Below are 20,219 nucleotides of genomic sequence, written 5' to 3' on the forward strand. Positions count from 1 at the left end.
ATAGGACAGACGTATGGTTAGAAGAATGGTGGGACAAACAGAAATTAAGACAGACAGACATACAGACAGATTGTCTGACTGACAAACAGGTTGACTGACAAACAGATTGACAGACTAATTGGCAGACATACAGACAGATGGGCGGACAGACGGACGGACTGACGAAAGGACAAATACAAGCACAGAAGAATAGAGAGATAGACGGACGGGCGGAGAGGCGGAAGGATACATGAACCGCTAGACGGATGTTCGGTAAGATAGAAGATAGGACAGACGTATGGTCAGAAGAATGGAAGGAGAGACACAAATGAAGACATACTCTCTGAATGACAGATGGGCGGACAGACAGACAGACGGACGAACTGACGAAAGGACATATACGAGCACAGAAAAATGGAGAAACAGACGGACGGGAGAAGAGACGGAAGGATACATGAACAGCTAGACGAATGTTCGGACAGATAGATGATAGGACAGACGTATGGTTAGAAGAATGGAGGGACAGACAGAAATTAAGACGGACAGACTGTATGACTGACAAACAGATTGACTGACTGATTCACAGACAGATGGGCGGACAGACAGACAGACAGACGGACGGACTGACGAAAGGACAAATACAAGCACAGAAGAATGGAGACACAGACGGACGGCTGGAGAGGCGGAAGGATACACGAACCGCTGGACAGATGTTTGGACAGATAGATGATAGGACAGACGTATGGTTAGAAGAATGGTGGGACAGACAGAAATTAAGACAGACAGGTTGTCTGACAGACAAACAGATTAACTGACTGATTGACAGACAAATGGGCGGACAGACAGACAGACAGATGGACGGACTGACGAAAGGAGAGATACAAGCACAGCAGAATGCAGAGACAGATGGACGGGCGGAGAGGCGGAAGAATTTCATGAACCGCTGGACGGATGTTCGGACAGATAGATGATAGGACAGACGTATGGTCAGAAGAATGGAAGGACAGACACCAATAAAGACAGACTGTCTGAAAGACTGAAGGACGAACTGACAAAAGGACAGATACAAGCACAGGTGGATGGAAAGACAGACGGACGGGCGGAAGTATACATGAACGGGATATTCGGACAGATAGATGATAGGATAGGCTTACGTTCAGAAGAAAGGAGGGACAGACAGAAATTAAGACAGGCAGACATTCCGACAGATAGTCTGACTGACAAACTGATTGACTGACTGATTGGCAGACAGACAGATGGGCAGACAGACGGACGGCCTGACGAAGGGCAGATATGCGTAGAGCTAATAGCCAATTTAAAAATTTCAAACTGAAATTTCGAATTTTGATGGATTTTCAATAAAAATTTGAATATTTTGATGGAGTCACGCATTAAGGTCCATTTCCCTCTAGGATGCATAATTTAGGAGACATAGCCAATTTCAAAATTTCAAAGTAAAATTTCGAATTTTGATGGAGTTTCAATAAAAATTTGATGGTATCACGAATCAAGATCCATTTTTCTCTAGGACGCATAGTTTATGAGATATAGCCAATTTAAAAATTTCAAAGTGAAATTTCGAATTTTGATGGATTTTCGATAAAAATTTAAATATCTTGATGGAGTCACAATTTAAGACCCATTGTCAGCCCATCTGTCGGTCTATTTTTTTTTACTTTTTTTGTTTTCCTTTATCTATCTACCCGTTTTTATACCCTCCACCATGGGATGGGGTATACTAATTTCGTCGTTCTGTATGTAACCCCTCGAAATATGCGTCCCAGACCCCATAAAGAATGTATATTCTTGATCATCACGTCATTTTAAGTCGATCAAGCCACGTCCGTCCGTCCGCCCATCCGTCCGTCCATCCGTCCGTCCATCCATCCGTCCGTCCATCCGTCCGTCCATCCGTCCGTCCGTCCGTCCGTCCATCCGTCCGTTCATCCGTCCGTCCATCCGTCCGTCCATCCGTCCGTCCATCCGTCCGTCCATCCGTCCGTCCATCCGTCCGTCCATCCGTCCGTCCATCCGTCCGTCCATCCGTCCATCCATACGTCCGTCCATCCGTCCGTCCATCCGTCCGTCCATCCGTCCGTCCATCCGACCGTCCATTCGTCCGTCCATCCGTCCGTCCATCCGTCCGTCCATCCGTCCGTCCATCCGTCCGTCCATCCGTCCATCCGTCCGTCCATCCGTCCATCCGTCCATCCGTCCGTCCATCAGTCCGTCCATCCGTCCGTCCATCAGTCCGTCCATTCGTCCGTCCATCCGTCCGTCCATCCGTCCGTCCATCCGTCCGTCCATCCGTCCGTCCATCCGTCCGTCCATCCGTCCGTCCATCCGTCCGTCCATCCTTCCATCCGTCCGTCCGTCCATCCGTCTGTCCATCCGTCCGTCCGTCCATCCGTCTGTCCATCCGTCCGTCCATCCGTCCGTCCATCCGTCCGTCCATCCGTCCGTCCGTTCATCCGTCCGTCCATCCGTCCGTCCATCCGTCCATCTATCCGTCTGTCCGTCCGTCTGTCCGTCTGTCTGTCCGTCCGTCTGTCTGTCGAAAGCTCCCTAGCTTTCAAAGGAGTAAAGCTATCCGCTTGAAATTTTACACAAATACTTTTTATTAGTGTATGTCCGTTGGGATTGTAAATGGGCAAAATCGGTTCATGTTGTGATATGGCTGCCATATAAACAAGACTTTGGTCTTGACTTCTTGAGCCTCAAGAGGGCGCAATTCTTATTCGATATGACTGAATATTTGCACGTGGTGTTTTGGTATCACTTCCAATAAATGTGCTAAGTATGGTTCAAATCGGTTCACAACCTGGTATAGCTGTCTTATAAACCGATGTGGGATCTTGACATCTAGAGCCGCTAGAGGGCGCAATTCTCATTCGATTTGGCTGAAATTTTGATGAGGTGTTTTGTTATGACTTCCAATAACTATGCCAAATATGGTTCAAATCGGTTCTTAGCCTGGTGTATGTGCCATATAAATCGATCTTGGATCTTCACTTCTTGAGCCGCTAGAGGACGCAATTCTCATCCGATTTGGCTGAAATTTGGCGTGAGGTGGTTTGTTATGATTGGTATGGCGTAAATCGGTAAATAACCTGGCATAGCTGTCTTATAAACCGATGTTGGATCTTGACTTCTTGAGCCGCTAGAGGGCGCAGTTCTCATCCGATTTGCCTGTAATTTCTCACGTGGTATTTTGGCATCACTTTCAAAAACAGTGCTAAGTATGGTTCAAATCGGTTCATAACCTGGCATAGCTGTCTTATAATCCGATGTGGGATCTTGACTTCTAGAGCCGCTAGAGGGCGCAATTCTCATCCGATTGGGCTGAAATTGTGCATGAGGTGTTTTATTATGACTTTTAACAACTCTGATTAGTATGGCGCAAATCGGTACATAACCTGATAGAGCTGCCCTATAAACCGATCTGGGATCTTGACTTCTTGGGCCTCTAGAGGGCGCAATTCTTATCCGATTTGGCTGAAATTTTGCATGAGATGTTTTGTTATGACTTCCAATAACTATGCCAAATATGGTTCAAATCGGTTCTTAGCCTGGTGTATCTGCCATATAAATCGATCTTGGATCTTCACTTCTTGAGCCGCTAGAGGGCGCAATTCTCATCCGATTTGGCTGAAATTTGGCGTGAGGTGTTTTATTATGACTTTTAACAACTCTAATTAGTATGGCGCAAATCGATACATAACCTGGCATAGCTGTCTTATAAACCGATGTGGGATCTTGACATCTTGAGCCTCTAGAGGGCGCCATTCTCATCCGATTTGGCTGAAATATTGCATGAGGTGTTTTGTTAAGACTTCCAATAACTATGCCAAGTATGGTTCAAATCGGTACATAACCTGATATAGCTGCCATATAAACCGATCTGGGATCTTGACTTCTTGGAGCTCTAGAGGGCGCAATTCTTATCCGATTTGGCTGAAATTTAGCATGAAGAGTTTTGTTATGACTTTCAACAATTATGATTAGTATGGTGCAAATCTTAGGCTCAATTCGCATCAGAATTGGCAGAAATTTCGAACAACGACTTATTCTATGACCTTCAACACACGTGTCCAATATGGTCTGAATTGATCTATAGCTTGATACAGCTCCCAATGCTTCTGACTGGTCGTCACTCTAAAATCGACAATTCTGCTTATTTACATACCCCTTGAGCCACAAATGAGCTTTGTTCATAAAATTTTTTAACAGAGCACTCATTTTTATACAAAAATTCAATAATTTGTTAGCGTTATTCATTTGTAAGACGATTCATGGTTAAATTATGCCAGTGAAGCAAAACACGAAACGTGCGTGAGCTATTAAAACCAGTGTTGCCAAAAAGATAATAGCTAAAAAGTCACCCTGTTGGGTCTCAGTTCAATATTTCCATGTGCTACAAACAGAAGGACGAAATTGGAAAAACACCCATCCTATGGTGGAGGGTGTAAAAAGCATCCATTATGATTTTTACTTGTGGCAACTCTCAACATGTTGTTTGAGTGTGCTAAGAATAGCTTGATTGCTACTCGTGGCATTGTGTGTATGAGTATGGGTGTCAGGCGATATAACAACTTGTTTGTATGCTGTTTAAGCAAACACATACAAACGTACACAAACAATGGCATACAAACATTCGCACACATCTACATGTGACCATTAAGCTGGTTGGCTCTCTTATGCTGTATTGAGTTTCATTCTCATTCACAATTTAAAGCCTTTCGCTTGAAGTAACAAAAATTCCTCATCAATTGAACAATGAAAAATTACTGGCAACAATTTTGCCATTCTGAGAAAAGAAGAAGGAAGATTCCAAAAAAAACAGGTTAATCATTATTTGCTTAAGCAAGCCTTCCAAAGGAAAGCTTACAGCATTTCCTTTGAAAAAGAAAAAAAAGAGGGAAGTTGAAGGCAGGAGGGCTGCAAAATTACACCATAAATCAATTTAACAAATACCTTTACTTATCGTTTATTTATATTTTATTATGCCTCTGTGCCTTGGGGGGCCACGTCTGGTTCACATCCTTGTTGGCATTTCTGCCTCCGGCTACTCTCTTCAACATTTTGACATTATTTATGATGTACGCTAGAATAGACTTAAATTTTACATTTCAAAGGAATTTTTAGCATTTTTTTAACAAGCTAAAAAAAAGCAGCTCGTGTCTTTTACATAAAGCATTGGGTTGTTGGTATAAAAATATTTTTCCTTATTCTTTCACTTTAACTTTAGATTATTGGTAGATGATTTAAAGTAATGGCTATTATATTCATAAGGCGGCCATGTTTTTCTTCTATTTTTAATATTTTTTTTTTGCGATTTATTTTTTGACAAGATTTGTGGCTTTGGTTAAACTGAAAGCTTTGGCTTATAAAAAATGATGCTGGTTAGTGTTTATGACATTTAATCGTAGCTGGATTTGCTTTGCTGTTTTAGTAGTGGTGCGAGTGGTTTTTTTTTATGAAAGATAATGGCCTTTTTCAAGCCTGAATTATGATAGGTGGGGGGAGATGTGGCACATCCAGCAATGCTTTGCATTTTAAGCCTACTAAATTTATAATTTTTAATAATGCTATATGAAAAATTGCTCGAAAACATGGTAATGGGAAAATTATGATTAAAATCATTATTTGTGACATTGAATTTGTGGTTGGGATTTTTATGATATTATCTCTATATTTTTTAGCAAAACAAAACAAACAAGACACCCACATGAGTAACTTAATAGAATTTGATATGCCATAAATAAAGCGCCCCCTACTGGCTTAGGCAATCATATGGAAAAATCAAAATTTGAGCCACAGACTTTCCATAACAATTGGAAGAAATTACACCATTTTTATACCCACCACCATGGGATGGGGGTATACTAATCTAGTCATTCCGTTTGTAACACCTCGAAATATACCTCTGAGACCCAATATATTGGGTTGCCCAAAAAGTAATTGCGGATTTTTTAAAAGAAAGTATTGGGTTGCCCAAAAAGTAATTGCGGATTTTTTAAAAGAAAGTAAATGCATTTTTAATCAAACTTAGAATGAACTTTAATTAAATATACTTTTTTACACATTTTTTTCTAAAGCAAGCTAAAAGTAACACCTGATAACTGACAGAAGAAAGAATGCAACAATACAGAGTCACAAGCTATAAAAAATTTGTCAACGCCGACTATATGAAAAATCCGCAATTACTTTTTGGGCAAATCAATATATTATTGATCGTCTCGACGTTTTGATTCGAAATAGCCATGTTCGTCCGTCCGTTCATCTGTCCGTCCGTCCGCGGAAATGACGACAGCGGTCGAACGCGTAAAGCTAGCCGCTTGAAATTTTGCACAGATACTTAACATTGATGCAGGTTATTGGGGATTACTAATGCGCCAGATCGGTGCAGATTTAGATATAGCTCCCATATAAACCGATCTCCCGATTTGACTTCTTGATCCCCTGGAAGCCGCAATTTTTATCCATCCGTCCGTCCATCCGTCTGTCCGTCCGCCCATCCATCCGTCCGTCCATCCATCCGTCCATCCGTCCGTCCATCCGTCCGTCCATCCGTCCGTCCATCCGTCCGTCCATCCGTCCGTCCATCCGTCCGTCCATCCGTCCGTCCATCCGTCCGCCCATCCGTCCGTCCATCCGTCCGTCCATCCGTCCGTCCATCCGTCCGTCCATCCGTCCGTCCATCCGTCCGTCCATCCGACCGTCCATCCGACCGTCCATCCGTCCGTCCATCCGTCCGTCCATCCGTCCGTCCATCCGTCCGTCCATCCGTCCGTCCATCCGTCCGTCCATCCGTCCGTCCATCCGTCCGTCCGTCCATCCGTCCGTCCATCCGTCCGTCCATCCGTCCATCCGCCCGCCCATCCGTCCGTCCGTCCATCCATCCGTCCGTCCATCCGTCCGTCCATCCGACCTTCCGTCCGTCCATCCGTCCGCCGAAATGACGACAGCGGTCGAACGCGTAAAGCTAGCCGCTTGAAATTTTGCACAGATACTTAATATTGGTTTAGGTCTTTGCTAATTGCTAATGGGCCATATCAGTTCAGATTTAGATATAGCTCCCATATAAACCGATCTCCCAATTTGAACTTCTTGAGTACCTGGAAGTCAAAATTTTTGTCTAATTTGGCTGAAATTTTGTTTGTGGTATTCTTTTATGACTTCCAATAGCTGTGCCAAGTACGGTTCAAATCGGTCTATGACCTGATATAGCCCCTATATAAACCGATCTCCCGATTTGACTTTTAAAGCCCCTGGAAGCCAAAATGTTTGTCCAATTTGGCTGAAATTTTGTTTGTGGTATTCGGTTATGACTTCAAACAGCTGTGTCAAGTACGGTCCAAATCGGTCTATAACCAGATATAGCTCCCATATAAACCGATCTCCCGATTTGACTTTTGGAGCCCCTGGAAGCCAAATTTTTGTCCAATTTGGCTGAAATTTTGTTTGTGGTATTCTGTTATGACTTCCAACAGCTGTCCCAAGTACGGTCCAAATCGGTCTATAACCAGATATAGCTCCCATTTTTTATCATAATCCATGGTGGTGGGTTCCCAAGATTCGGCCAGGCCGAACTTGGCACGCTTTTACTTGTTGCCTTTCAGTTTGTTCACCCTTTTATCATATATGGAATTATATTCCTACGCCATGCTTCTTTAATTAAAACAACATTTACATTTGTGGTTTCATATAACTGCTACAAAATATTAAACATTTTTTTTCCTGAAGCTGTTATACTAACCAAAATGTTTCCTTTTTGTAAATTTTTTTCAGTTACTATCCCCACAAATACATGCGCTCTGCTCTATGCAATTAAAGAAAAACCACAGTGATATATTTTTTGTTGTTAATTAAAAATCATAATTTAAAAACAGAAAAGGTCAGTAAAGAGAAAAAACTAACAACGCGAAACCGTAATAAATCATCGATGAAACTTGACAATAAATCGAAAATGAAAAGTGCAATACAAGCAGCTACAGCAGCTCTGTCTCTCCCAACACCAACGCCAAAACCATCATCATCATCATTGTCGTCGCCATTGCCATTTATGATTTTCACAAACGTTAAAAATTCTGACACCGCCGGTTTGGCAACAATATTTGCAAGAGCTGCAGCAGCACCATACGCACCAGCTGCTAAGGCAAACATGCAACAGCAACAACAACAGCATCGTTCTACTGACTTCCTCTCCATGCTGCTGATGTCAGCCTTAATACCCTTTCAGTTTATGGCCAGTGTCACCTTGGTTACGAACAGGAATGCTGGCAAGTTGGCCTCCATGTTTTTGCCTCTATTGTTGCCGTTTATGGTGTTGCAACACTCCCGGCTGGCCTTGGCCGGTTCCTGCCGTGAGGCCCAACTCTGCTGTAATGGCCGTGATTCATCGTGCGTTGTGCAAAAGGCTCCGATTAACTCCATCATTGAGGATTTGAATGATAAACCATGTTATTGTGATCATGCCTGTCTAAAATTGGGTGACTGCTGTAATGATTTCAAAGATCATTGTGGAGGTAAGTGGATAAATAATTTTTCACAAAAACTTTTAGAGTAACGAAACTTTGACAAAATTTGCCATAAAAATGAAATTTTGGCCAAATTTCCCATTAAAATAGAAATTTTGACAAAATTAATTTTTTATGGGAAATTTCTTTTTTATGGGAAATTTGGGAAATTTTATCAATATTTCGCTTTTATGGAAAACTTCCCATAAAAAGGATATTTTAAAAAAAATTTCCCATATCAACATAAATTTTGACAAAATTTCCCCTAAGAAAAAATTGACAAAATTTCCCATCAAAACGAAATTTTTATAAAATTTCTCATAAGAAAAGATAATTTTGACAAAATTTCCCATATATATGTAGAATTATTAACAAAATTTTCCATAGAAGCGAAATTTTGACAAAATTTCCAATAGAAGCGAAACTTTGACAAAATTTCCCTTAGAAATAAAATTTTGACAAAATTTCCCACTAAAAGGAAATTTTGAAAAATTTCACATATCAACGTAAAGTTTGACAAAATTTCGCATAAAAAAGAAGTTTTGACAAAATTTCCCATAAAAACGAAATTTTGAAAAAAATTTCCCATAAATACAGAAATGTTGACGATTCCCATATAAACGAAATTTTGAAAAAAATTTCCCATAAAACGAAAATTTTACAAAATTTCCCATGAAACGAAAATTTTACAAAATTTCCCTTAAAAAGAAAATTTTCACAAAATTTCCCTTAAAAAGAAATTTTCACAAAATTTCTCATAAAAAGGAAATTTTCACAAAATTTCCCATAAAAAGGAAATTTTGACAAAATTTCTCATAAAAAGGAAATATTCACAAAATTTCTCATAAAAAGGAAATATTCACAAAATGTCCCATAAAAAGGAAATTTTCACAAAATTTCCCATAAAAAGGAAATTTTCTCAAAATTTCCCATTAAAAGGAAATTTTGACAAAATTTCTCATAAAAAGGAAATATTCACAAAATGTCCCATAAAAAGGAAATTTTCACAAAATTTCCCATAAAAAGGAAATTTTCACAAAATTTCCTATAAAAATTCAATTTTGAATAAATTTTCCATAAAAGAGAAAATTTGCCATAACAATTAAATTTTGACAAAATTTCCCATAAAAAAGAAATTTTGACATAATTTCCCATTAAAACGAAATTTTGAAAAAATCCCATTGACCAAATTTCCCATTAAAAAATAAATTTTGACAAAATTTCCCATAAAATCGAATTTTCAAAAAAAAACCATTATATCGAAATTTTGACAAAAATGAACACTAAAAGGAAATTTTGATAACAAAATTCCCATATAAACTTCAATTTTGACAAAATTTCCCATAAAAACGAAATTTTGACCAAATTTCCTATTAAAAAAGAACTTTTGACTAAATTTTCCATTAAAAAAGAACTTTTGAATAAAATTTCCCATAAAAAAATTTCCCTTAGAAACAAAATTTTGACAAAATTTCCCATAAAAAAGAAATTAAAAAAAAAAATACCCATAAAAAGTAAATTGTGGCTGATTATTAAGCAATTCTTCACAAAACATTTAAGGGTAACGAAATTTTGACAAAATTACCCATAAAAAGAAAATTTTTGAAAAATTACCCATAAAAAGAAAATTTTTGACAAAAATGTCCCATATCAACATAAACTTTGACAAAATTACCCATAAAAAGGAAATTTTGTAAAAATGTCCCATATAAAAGTAAATTTTGAAAAAATGTCCCATATCAACGTAAACTTTGACAAAATTACCCATAAATAGGAAATTTTGTAGAAATGTCCCATATCAACGTAAATTTTGAAAAAATGTCCCATATTTAACGTAAATTTTGACAAAATTTCCCATATAAACGAAATGTTGACCAAATTTCCCATTAAAAAAATAAATTTTGCCAAAATTTCCCATTAAATCGAATTTTTCACAAAATTTCCCGTAAAACAAAATTTTGACATAATTTTCCATAAAGACGAAGTTTTAAAAAAATTCCATTAAAAATTAAATTTTGAAAAAAACCCATAAAAACGAAATTTTGACAGAATTTCCCATTAAAAAGAAATATTGAAAAAAGTGCCATAATAACGAATTGTTGACAAAATTTCCCATAAAAACGAAATTTTGACAAAAATTTGGACCGATCCAGGCCATATTGCAGAAAGATGTAGAGAAGCCTTATTTAACCCACTGTCCCAAATTTCGTCGACATCGGACAATAAATGCGCCTTTCATAGGTTCGGAACCTTAACTCGTGAGATCGGTCTATATGCAGCTATATCTAAATCTGAACCAATCTAGGTCATATTGCAAAAAGATGTAGAGGGGCCTAATTTGATCCACTGTCCCAAATTTCCGTGAAATCTAACAATAAATGCGCCTTTTATGGGTCAAAGACCTTAAATCGAGAGATCGGTGTATATGGCAGCTATATCCAAATCGGGACCGATCTAGGCCATTTTGCAAAAATATTTCGAGGGGCCTAATTTAACCCACTGTCCCAAATTTCGGCGACATCGGCCAATAAATGTGCCTTTTATCGGTCCTAGACCTTAAATCGAGAGATCGGTCTATATGGCAGCTATATCCAAATCTGGACCGATCTGAGCCAAATGGAAGAAAGATATCGAAAGGCTCTAACACAACTCACTGTCCCAAATTTCAGCAAAATCGGATAATAAATGTGGCTTTTATGGGCCTAAGACCCTAAATCGATAGATCGGTCTATATGGGGGCTATATCAAGATATAGTCCGATTTAGCCCATCTTCGAGTTTAACCTGCTTGTGGACAAAGAAATAATCTGTGCAAAGTTTCAGCTCAATACCTTAATTTTTAAGGACTGTAGCGTGATTTCAACAGACAGACGGACAGACGTATGTCCGTGGCTAGATCGTCTTAGATTTTATAGGGTCGAAAATGGATATTTCGATGTGTTGCAAACGGAATGACAAAATAAATATACCTCCATCCTTCTGTGGTACGTATAAAAATAAGTTTGTTTGTTCCGTATAGACTCAAAAACGGCTGAATTGATTACCTCCAAATTTCTCACAGATTGTGTAGGTTGCTCTGGAAAGAGGCATAGGCTATATAATTTTTTGGTATAGGAAGGGGGGGCGGACCCTCCCCCTTACTCCAAAAGTACTACCCAAAAATAAAAGTGAACCGATCAGAACAATATGGGATTCGAATGAAAGGTATTCAGGAGTAGAATACAAATTTCATAATAAAGTTTGGGTCCAAGTAACTGGGGGGCCGCCCAAACCCCAAAACCCCTTAAAATAGGTTTATTTGAGGATCATGACAATATGGGACCCAAATGAAAGGTGTTCGGGAGTAGATTACGATTATGGTCAGGGAGGAGGCATAGGCTTTATAATTTACTGATACCGGAAGGGGCAAAGTATAGGGGGCCACCCCGCCCCCTCAAAAATAACCAAAATGGGCATATGAACCATTCATAACTATATGAGACTCAGTTTGGTTTTTTGTTCCGTATAGACTGAAAATCGGCAGTACCGATTTTCTCTAAATTTTCGCAAATTGTGTAGGGTGGTCTGGAACGAAATATAGGCAATATAATTTTTTAATGTCGGAAGGGGGCGGACCCTCCCCTTACTCCAAAAATGCCACACAACATCAAGTGTGGACCGATCGGAACAATATGGGTATCGAATGAAAGGTATTGGAGAGTAGAATACGAATATGGTATTAAAATTTAGAAAATATTTTAAAAATTTGATTGCCATCATTTTTTCGTCAACATTTCATTGCTATTAAACATTTTACTAAATTTCATAGCTTTGAGAGAAAAAATTAAATTCCCGGCCTCTCCACTGCATTTCGACTTTATATCAAACATTTAAAGCATCATCTCTCTTGTTTTGTCCCATTATTCTTTTTTGTTGAATTATAAATCAATTTTTCGAATTCGTTTTGTGACCATGATCATGAAAAATGAGTTATTCTAATGCCTCAATCAAATATATATTAAATATTTATCAAACATGGCCAACGTTTACAAATCATCAGAAAATATGTGTATATGTCCACACACATACACACAAACATTTTGCTTTATGCCAAATGCAGAATGTGAGTATTACATAACGAAATATTATTTATGAGAGCTTACAGAGGGTAAAATTGTGCACATCTATAATTCATGAGCCATGAGAATTGTTGAAAACAGAAAAACAAAAATATTTAAGTGGTCATCACAACCCTAGCAAATGTTATTGAACTTTGAAAACGTTGTAGTTATGCGGAGGAAACTGTCCAAAAATAAAACGATATAAATTAAATAAATATTAGAAAAATAAGGTAATTGACATCGTTGATATATTGTATACGTATGTGGCATTAGATGTCATTTTACTTCAATGGTGATTAATTTTGCATGCAATTTAGAAAAGAAGAGGAAGGGAGGGAAGAGAAAAAGACAAAATTGGTTATTTCGTTTATAACAGCTGAATGAGGTCAAATAATGACAAAAAAAGTCATCTGTAAGACGCCCTTTTATCCCCCCGACCGTCCTTTCGGACATCTTTTGGGTTGCCCAAAAAGTAATTGTGGATTTTTTAAAAGAAAGTAAATGCATTTTTAATAAAACTTAGAATGAACTTTAGTCAAATATACATTTTTTACACTTTTTTTCTAAAGCAAGCTAAAAGTAACAGCTGATAACTGACAGAAGAAAGAATGCAATTACAGAGTCACAAGCTGTGAAAAAATTTGTCAACGCCGACTATATGAAAAATCCGCAATTACTTTTTGGGCAAACCAATATATGCTAGTGCTGGCAAAATATCGATGACACTATCGATATTTATCGATATTATATATTACATATACACCTCGGGTGTACATGTAAACCCCCTTTCGCCACAATCTGGTGAAAATTGGATAACTTATGCATATTGAATTTCAAATTTCAACGAAATCGGATAAAAAAAGTTTTTATGGGCTTCAGACCCTTCATCGGCAGATCGCTCTGTATGGCAGCTATATCTAAATATCGTCCTTCCGTCCGTCTTCTTCCATCCGTCTTTCCGTCCGTCCTTCCGTCCAACTGTACTTCAGTCAGTCCTTCCGTCCGTTTATCTTTCGCCTAAAAGCATGCTACAGAATAACTCATATTGCAGACGAACAATTCGTCACAGGTTACTCTACTCTAAGGGTTGGGAGACGTTTATTTTTATCAAAATTTTGAGCATTTACTGCATTTTTTGATGGCATAAATCCGTCCAGCTGGCCATCTCTGCCATTATAAAATATTAGACCGAGTATGATTTTATTACTCGTAAGAGGTAATAAAATCATACTCGGCCTTATATTTTATTAATAAAATTAATCCCTTCTCAACATTTCTTAGTATTAATTCAAAATCACTTATCCAGCACATCAAACAAGCTAATCTACATAAAATGTAAGAAAAACCTCCTCTTCCATTTAATAACCCCCTTGAGATTGATAATTAATTCAAGCCAAATGATTATTGCTTGAATGTATCAGTGTGTATGTGCATATCCTGACGATAACGGACATTAACATATTTAATTTGTATTTCAAAATGCGTTATCGCCCTTTATGCATACATTAAATAAATTGCTTATCAATTGATTATGAGTGTGGATAAGTGTATAATAAATATTTCATTTCATGACAGCATTTAACAGACAATACAAAAAATAAAAACAAAGTTTATACAATACTAATTGTATAATGAAGCCGTTTGAGTAATGGCCACTTTTGTATTACAATAACCATGCGTTCCATGAATGAGAGGGAGTGCAAAAGGGCAAAATCAATTTGGAAAATGATTATTGTTGAAAAATTAAAAATTAATTAGATAAGGGCAATTAGGGCTAAACAAGGAAATTAGTAACTATTTATTATAAACTAAAGAGAATTTAATTAGCCTCAGAGGAAACAATAAAATAAAAATTTGTTATTTACATCATAATTTGTTGATGATGAGGGGCAAAATATGAAGACAATGGGATTTGTTGTAAAAAAAAAATAAAAAAAAAATAAGAAATTTCATTTCTATGGGGCATTTTGTCTAAATTTCATTCCCATAGGTTTTGTTAAAATTTCACAGCTATGGAAAATTGTGTTAAATTATCTTTCTATAGGAACTTGTGTCAAAATTTCATTTTTATTGGAAACTAGCCAAACCGGGCCCGCTACGCTGCGCTTTTTTAACTCCCTAACATCTTTTTAGCGTGAGGACTCTTCGCTTTGAATCTGCATATCGAATTCGTGCCATTGTAGTTCATGTCCGCCTATGAAGCTGAACTCCTGCGTTCAAATCCTGGCGAGAACATCGAAAAAAGTTTAAATCGATGGTTATCCCCTCTTAGGATAGGTTTAAGTTGCAGTCTGCCATCAGACTCACTTAGGCGTTTTCGTCCATTGTGAGACCACAGAAACAGAAGAACGAAGATGCCTTCTAGTTCCTACCGTTGAACTATCCAGATCGCTTTAAAAAGCCGCAATGACTTGCGAATGTTCAGATCCTCCAAATCAGACGGGTTTTTAAAGAAATCAGAACCTTATGTGGAACTCCTTTTGACTGCTAGTGCGGGACACACACACAGAAGGTGTTGTATAGTCTTTTCTTTTCTTTTCTTCTTCGGCAACCTTCAGTCTGTCAGCATCCCCTCTTAATGCTGGCAAGATTTGCTAGGTACCAGGCCATGCATGGTCAAAAATTCCTCCCAAAGAGGTGTCGCACTGCGGCACGCCGTTTGGACTCGGCTATAGAAAGGTCCCTTATTATTAAGTTTAATCTTAAACTTCTTAAAAGACTTTATTTCAACCCGATATTCTCATGACGTCCTATTTAGGGATGTTTTCGGGGGTGAGGTGGTCCCCCAGACACTTAGCTCTGAAAAAATATGAGTGGTTTTAGGATGAGGCGTCCGCCTCAAACACTTGGCCCCAAAATTGGTTATCAAATTCGGTTTCTAATCTCAAATACCTTTCATTTGAGCCACATATTGGCATGGATGGTAAATTATTACCCTTTAAGGGGTGTTTCGGGGAAGGGGCGATTCCCCAAATACATGGTTCCACATTTGGATTTTCGTATCCTACTCCCAAATACTCTTAATTGAGCCCCATATTGCGATGGTCAGTAAATAATTGCTGCTTATAGGGTACTTTGGTAAAGATGTAGACCCTAGAAAATTGGTCTCGAAATTGGGTATCAATTTCGTGCTGTACTCCCCAATACCTTTCATTTAAGCCCCACATTGTCATGGTCGGTAAATATGTCCGATTTAGGGGTGTTTTGGGGAGTGGAGTGGTCCCCCAAACACTTAGCCCTGAAAATATATCAACATCTTGCTTTATGCTCATATATCTTTATATCATTTATTTGAACCCCATATTGCCATTGCCCTCAAAATTGGATATCAAATTCGTTTTCTAATCTCATTTAAACTTTTTATTGCAAAAGTCAGCAAATATGTCCGGTTTGGGGTATTGGCCCTAAAAACTATGAATATTTAGTTCCACTCTCTTTAAGACCCAAATTGTCTTGGTGAGCAAATACATCCTATTTGGGGGGTTTCATTATGGTGGTGGGACGTCCGCTAGACAGTTGGCCCCTAATGTTGATATCAGATACGTGGTCTACTTCCACATACCTTTAATTTGAGGCCCATATTCCCATAGTAGGCAAACATGACCGGCTTGGGGGGTATTTTGGGGGATGGGCGGCCACTCAGTGAGTGGGTCTTCGTATTCCGCTCTAAAAACCCTCTTTTTTGAGCCTAATATTGCAACGGTCAGCAAATACTCACTATTTGGGTGGTGTTGTGGAGGTGGGGTGGCCCCATAGACACTTTCTCCCGAATATTGATTTCAAATTCGTGCTTAACTCCCAAAGACCTTTCTTTAGAGCCCCATATTGCTATGGTCGTAAATTTGTCTTCTTTGGGGGATATTTTTAGGTAGGGGCGGCCCCCATACACTTGGTCCAACATTTGTATATCAGATTCGTATTCTACACTCGAAAAGCTTTTATTTAAGCCTCATATTCCCATGGTCAGTAAAAAAATCCTGTTTGGTGGGTGCTTTGGGGAAAGAGGGGACCCCCAGAAACGTGGTCCCACATTTCCCGAATATTGATTTCAAATTCGTGCTTAACTCCCAAAGACCTTTCTTTAGAGCCCCATATTGCTATGGTCGTAAATTTGTCTTCTTTGGGGGATATTTTTAGGTAGGGGCGGCCCCCATACACTTGGTCCATTATTTGTATATCAGATTCGTATTCTACACTCGAAAAGCTTTTATTTAAGCCCAATATAGCCATGGTCAGTAAAAAAGTCCTGTTTGGGGGGTGTTTTGGAAAAGGGGTGGACCCCCAGAAACGTGGTCCCACATTTCCCGAATATTGATTTCAAATTCGTGCTTAACTCCCAAAGACCTTTCTTTTGAGCCCCATATTGCTATGGTCGTAAATTTGTCTTCTTTGGGGGATATTTTTAGGTAGGGGCGGCCCCCATACACTTGGTCCATTATTTGTATATCAGATTCGTATTCTACACTCGAAAAGCTTTTATTTAAGCCTCATTTATTTATTTATTTATTTATTTCGTCTATGGACTATAATCCTTACAGACAATTGCTTAATAGTAAATTAATTCTAAAAATCTTTTAAATTCATTAATATTAAGAGAGAAATCTATATATATAAAATCATATTCCCATGGTCAGTAAAAAAGCCCTGTTTGGGGTTGTTTTGGGGAAGGGGTGAACCCCCAGAAACGTGGTCCCAAATTTGGATATCAGATTCGTATTCTTTTCGCAAATACCTTTCATTTGAGTCCCGTATTGCAATGGTTGGTAAATATGTCCGATTTAGGGATGTTTTGGGGCTTGGGGTGGTCCCCCTTAGCACTTGGTCCGACAATTGGGTATCAGATACGTTTTCTTATCCTAAATACCTTTCATTTGAGTCCCATATTGTCGTGATTGGACTAAATATATGTTTGGTAGGTTTTAGGGTGGGGCAGCCCCCCTAGGTGCCCTATCCGAAATTTGGGTACCAAATGTTTATTTTTAGGGTACTGTAAGAGAGAACACAAAATTTCGCTTAAATCGCAAAACCCATCTGCGAGATCGGGCGCTTTTGAAAATTAGGGTAAGGGGAGGGTCCGCCCCCCCTTCAGACACGAAAAAAAAATTTTTCTTCTAGAGAAAATTTTTTAGCGTTTTTTTTATTTAAGCTTTATTTTAACGAGTTACGCTCCATCTTTATTTGCATTTATATTCATATCTGTATTAAAATAACATTTTTAATTTCAATGGATAAATAAATAACTACTCCCTATTTATGATTAAAATGCTCATATTTTTTTATCATTTTAACATAATCAGATTCATTGAAGCGATTGGAGTGAGATATAAAGCTGGCATTTTAATACATGGCATTCTGTCTGTGGCCATAAATAGTTGCGCTATTGGCATTCAACATGGTTTGCTGGTGTAGTAATTAAAAGCCATTATAAACCATTTAACCACTTAATGTAATAAATGGATATTTTATTTTATGTTCTGTTGTTGTTGGTGTTTTTTTTTTGTCATCGGTTTTTGGTCTGGGCAATTTGTCTATTTGTTAATTCGCCACATTATTTTATACATGTGGCGTTTACATATTTGTGGACTTATGCCAACATGCAAACAGCAGGACGGACAAATGGACAACCGAACAACAACAGTTACAGCCTTTTTATGGAAAATACCTCTGAACCATTTGGCTGTGGCTTAATAACAATTTTTCAGATTTATTAAATGTTAATGTTGTTATGGTATTTTTATTATTGTTCTTATAGTGAATTATGTTTACACTACATACTATGACCATGAACAATTGTATTAATTACTTTTGTAACATCTGTAAAGAGATTGTTACCAAAAAAACTACGCAAAAATGTATACACACATCAATTTGATTACCATGCATTATTGATTGTAAATAATTAAAAGGGGTTTTTTTTGCTTATTTATTTATTATTGCAGAGAAGCTACTTATTTTTATATTTTGTTACTCTTTTATTGGCTGGAAGCCTGATGGGCATTATGCTTGGTCATGCTGCATTTGAAAGGCATGAAAAAACCATTAAAAAACCATTTTACACCCACACAAAATAAGAGCTAAAGACTGTGGGAAAGTTTGTCAAAATTGGAAATTTTTTGTAAATTAAATTTTTGGAGGAAATGTTGTAAAAACCTGATCTTTAAGGGAGTTTTGGTAAAATTTCGATTTTATAGGAATTTTTGTAATATTTTTTCTTTTCTATGTTAAAACTCCTCTTTTATTGGAAATTTTGTCAAAATTTTATTTCTATGGGAAATTTTGTCAATATCCGATATCTATGGGAAATTTTGTCAAAATTCCATTTTTATACCCTCCACCATAAGATGGGGGGTATACTAATTTCGTCATTCTGTTTGTAACTACTCGAAATATTCGTCTGAGACCCCATAAAGTATATATATTCTTGATCGTCGCGACATTTTATGTCGATCTAGCCATGTCCGTCCGTCTTTCCGTCCGTCCGTCCGTCCGTCTGTCCGTCCGTCCGTCCGTCCGTCCGTCCGTCCGTCCGTCCGTCCGTCTGTCTGTCGAAAGCACGCTAACTTCCGAAGGAGTAAAGCTAGCCGCTTGAAATTTTGCACAAATACTTCTTATTAGTGTAGGTCGGTTGGTATTGTAAATGGGCCATATCGGTCCATGTTTTGATATAGCTGCCATATAAACCGATCTTGGGTCTTGACTTCTTGAGCCTCTAGAGTGCGCAATTCTTATCCGATTGGAATGAAATTTTGCACGACGTGTTTTGTTATGATATTCAACAACTGTGCTAAGTATGGTTCAAATCGGTTCATAACCTGATATAGCTGCCATATAAACCGATCTTGGGTCTTGACTTCTGGGCCTCTAGAGTGCGCAATTCTTATCCGATTGGAATGAAATTTTGCACGACGTGTTTTGTTATGATATCCAACAACTGTGCCAAGTATGGTTCAAATCGGTTCATAACCTGATATAGCTGCCATATAAACCGATCTTGGGTCTTGACTTCTTGAGCCTCTAGAGTGCGCATTTCTTATCCGATTGGAATGAAATTTTGCACGACGTGTTTTGTTATGATACCCAACAACTGTGCCAAGTATGGTTCAAATCGGTCCATAACCTGATATAGCTGCCATATAAACCGATCTGGGGTCTTGACTTCTTGAGCGTCTAGAGTGCGCAATTCTTATCCGATTGGAATGAAATTTTGAACGACGTGTTTTGTTACGATATCCAACAACTGTGCCAAGTATGGTTCAAATCGGTGCATAACCTTATATAGCTGTCATATAAACCGATCTTGGGTCTTGACTTCTTGAGCCTCTAGAGGGCGCAATTCCTATCCGATTTGAATGAATTTTGACACGTAGTATTTTGTTATGATATCCAAAAACTGTGCCAAGTATGGTTCAAATCGGTTCATAACCTGATATAGCTGCCATATAAACCGATCTGGGATCTTGACTTCTTGAGCCTCTAGAGGTCGCAATTATTATCCGATTTGCCTGAAATTTTGTACGACAGATTCTCTCATGACCATTAACATACGTGTTTATTATGGTCTAAATCACTTTATAGCCTGATATAGCTCCCATATAAATCGATCTCTCTATTTTACTTACGCC

The 20,219-nt window shown here is 38.1% G+C and overlaps 1 protein-coding gene across 4 annotated transcripts in view; it reads left to right on the plus strand.

Annotated features, from left to right (window-relative positions):
- Nucleotides 1-20,219, plus strand: part of LOC106084131 (uncharacterized) — a 700,945-nt gene that overhangs the window by 34,941 nt on the left and 645,785 nt on the right. For all 4 annotated transcript variants that reach the window (XM_059366369.1, XM_059366371.1, XM_059366370.1 and 1 more), the window contains exon 2: nt 7,771-8,507. In XM_059366369.1, coding sequence (XP_059222352.1) covers nt 7,925-8,507 — 583 coding nt within the window. In that variant the 5' untranslated portion in view covers nt 7,771-7,924. The remainder of the gene's footprint in view (nt 1-7,770; nt 8,508-20,219) is intronic.

This window comes from Stomoxys calcitrans, chromosome 4 (assembly GCF_963082655.1).
Source record: "Stomoxys calcitrans chromosome 4, idStoCalc2.1, whole genome shotgun sequence".
In the NCBI taxonomy this organism is placed as follows: Eukaryota; Metazoa; Arthropoda; class Insecta; order Diptera; family Muscidae; genus Stomoxys; species Stomoxys calcitrans.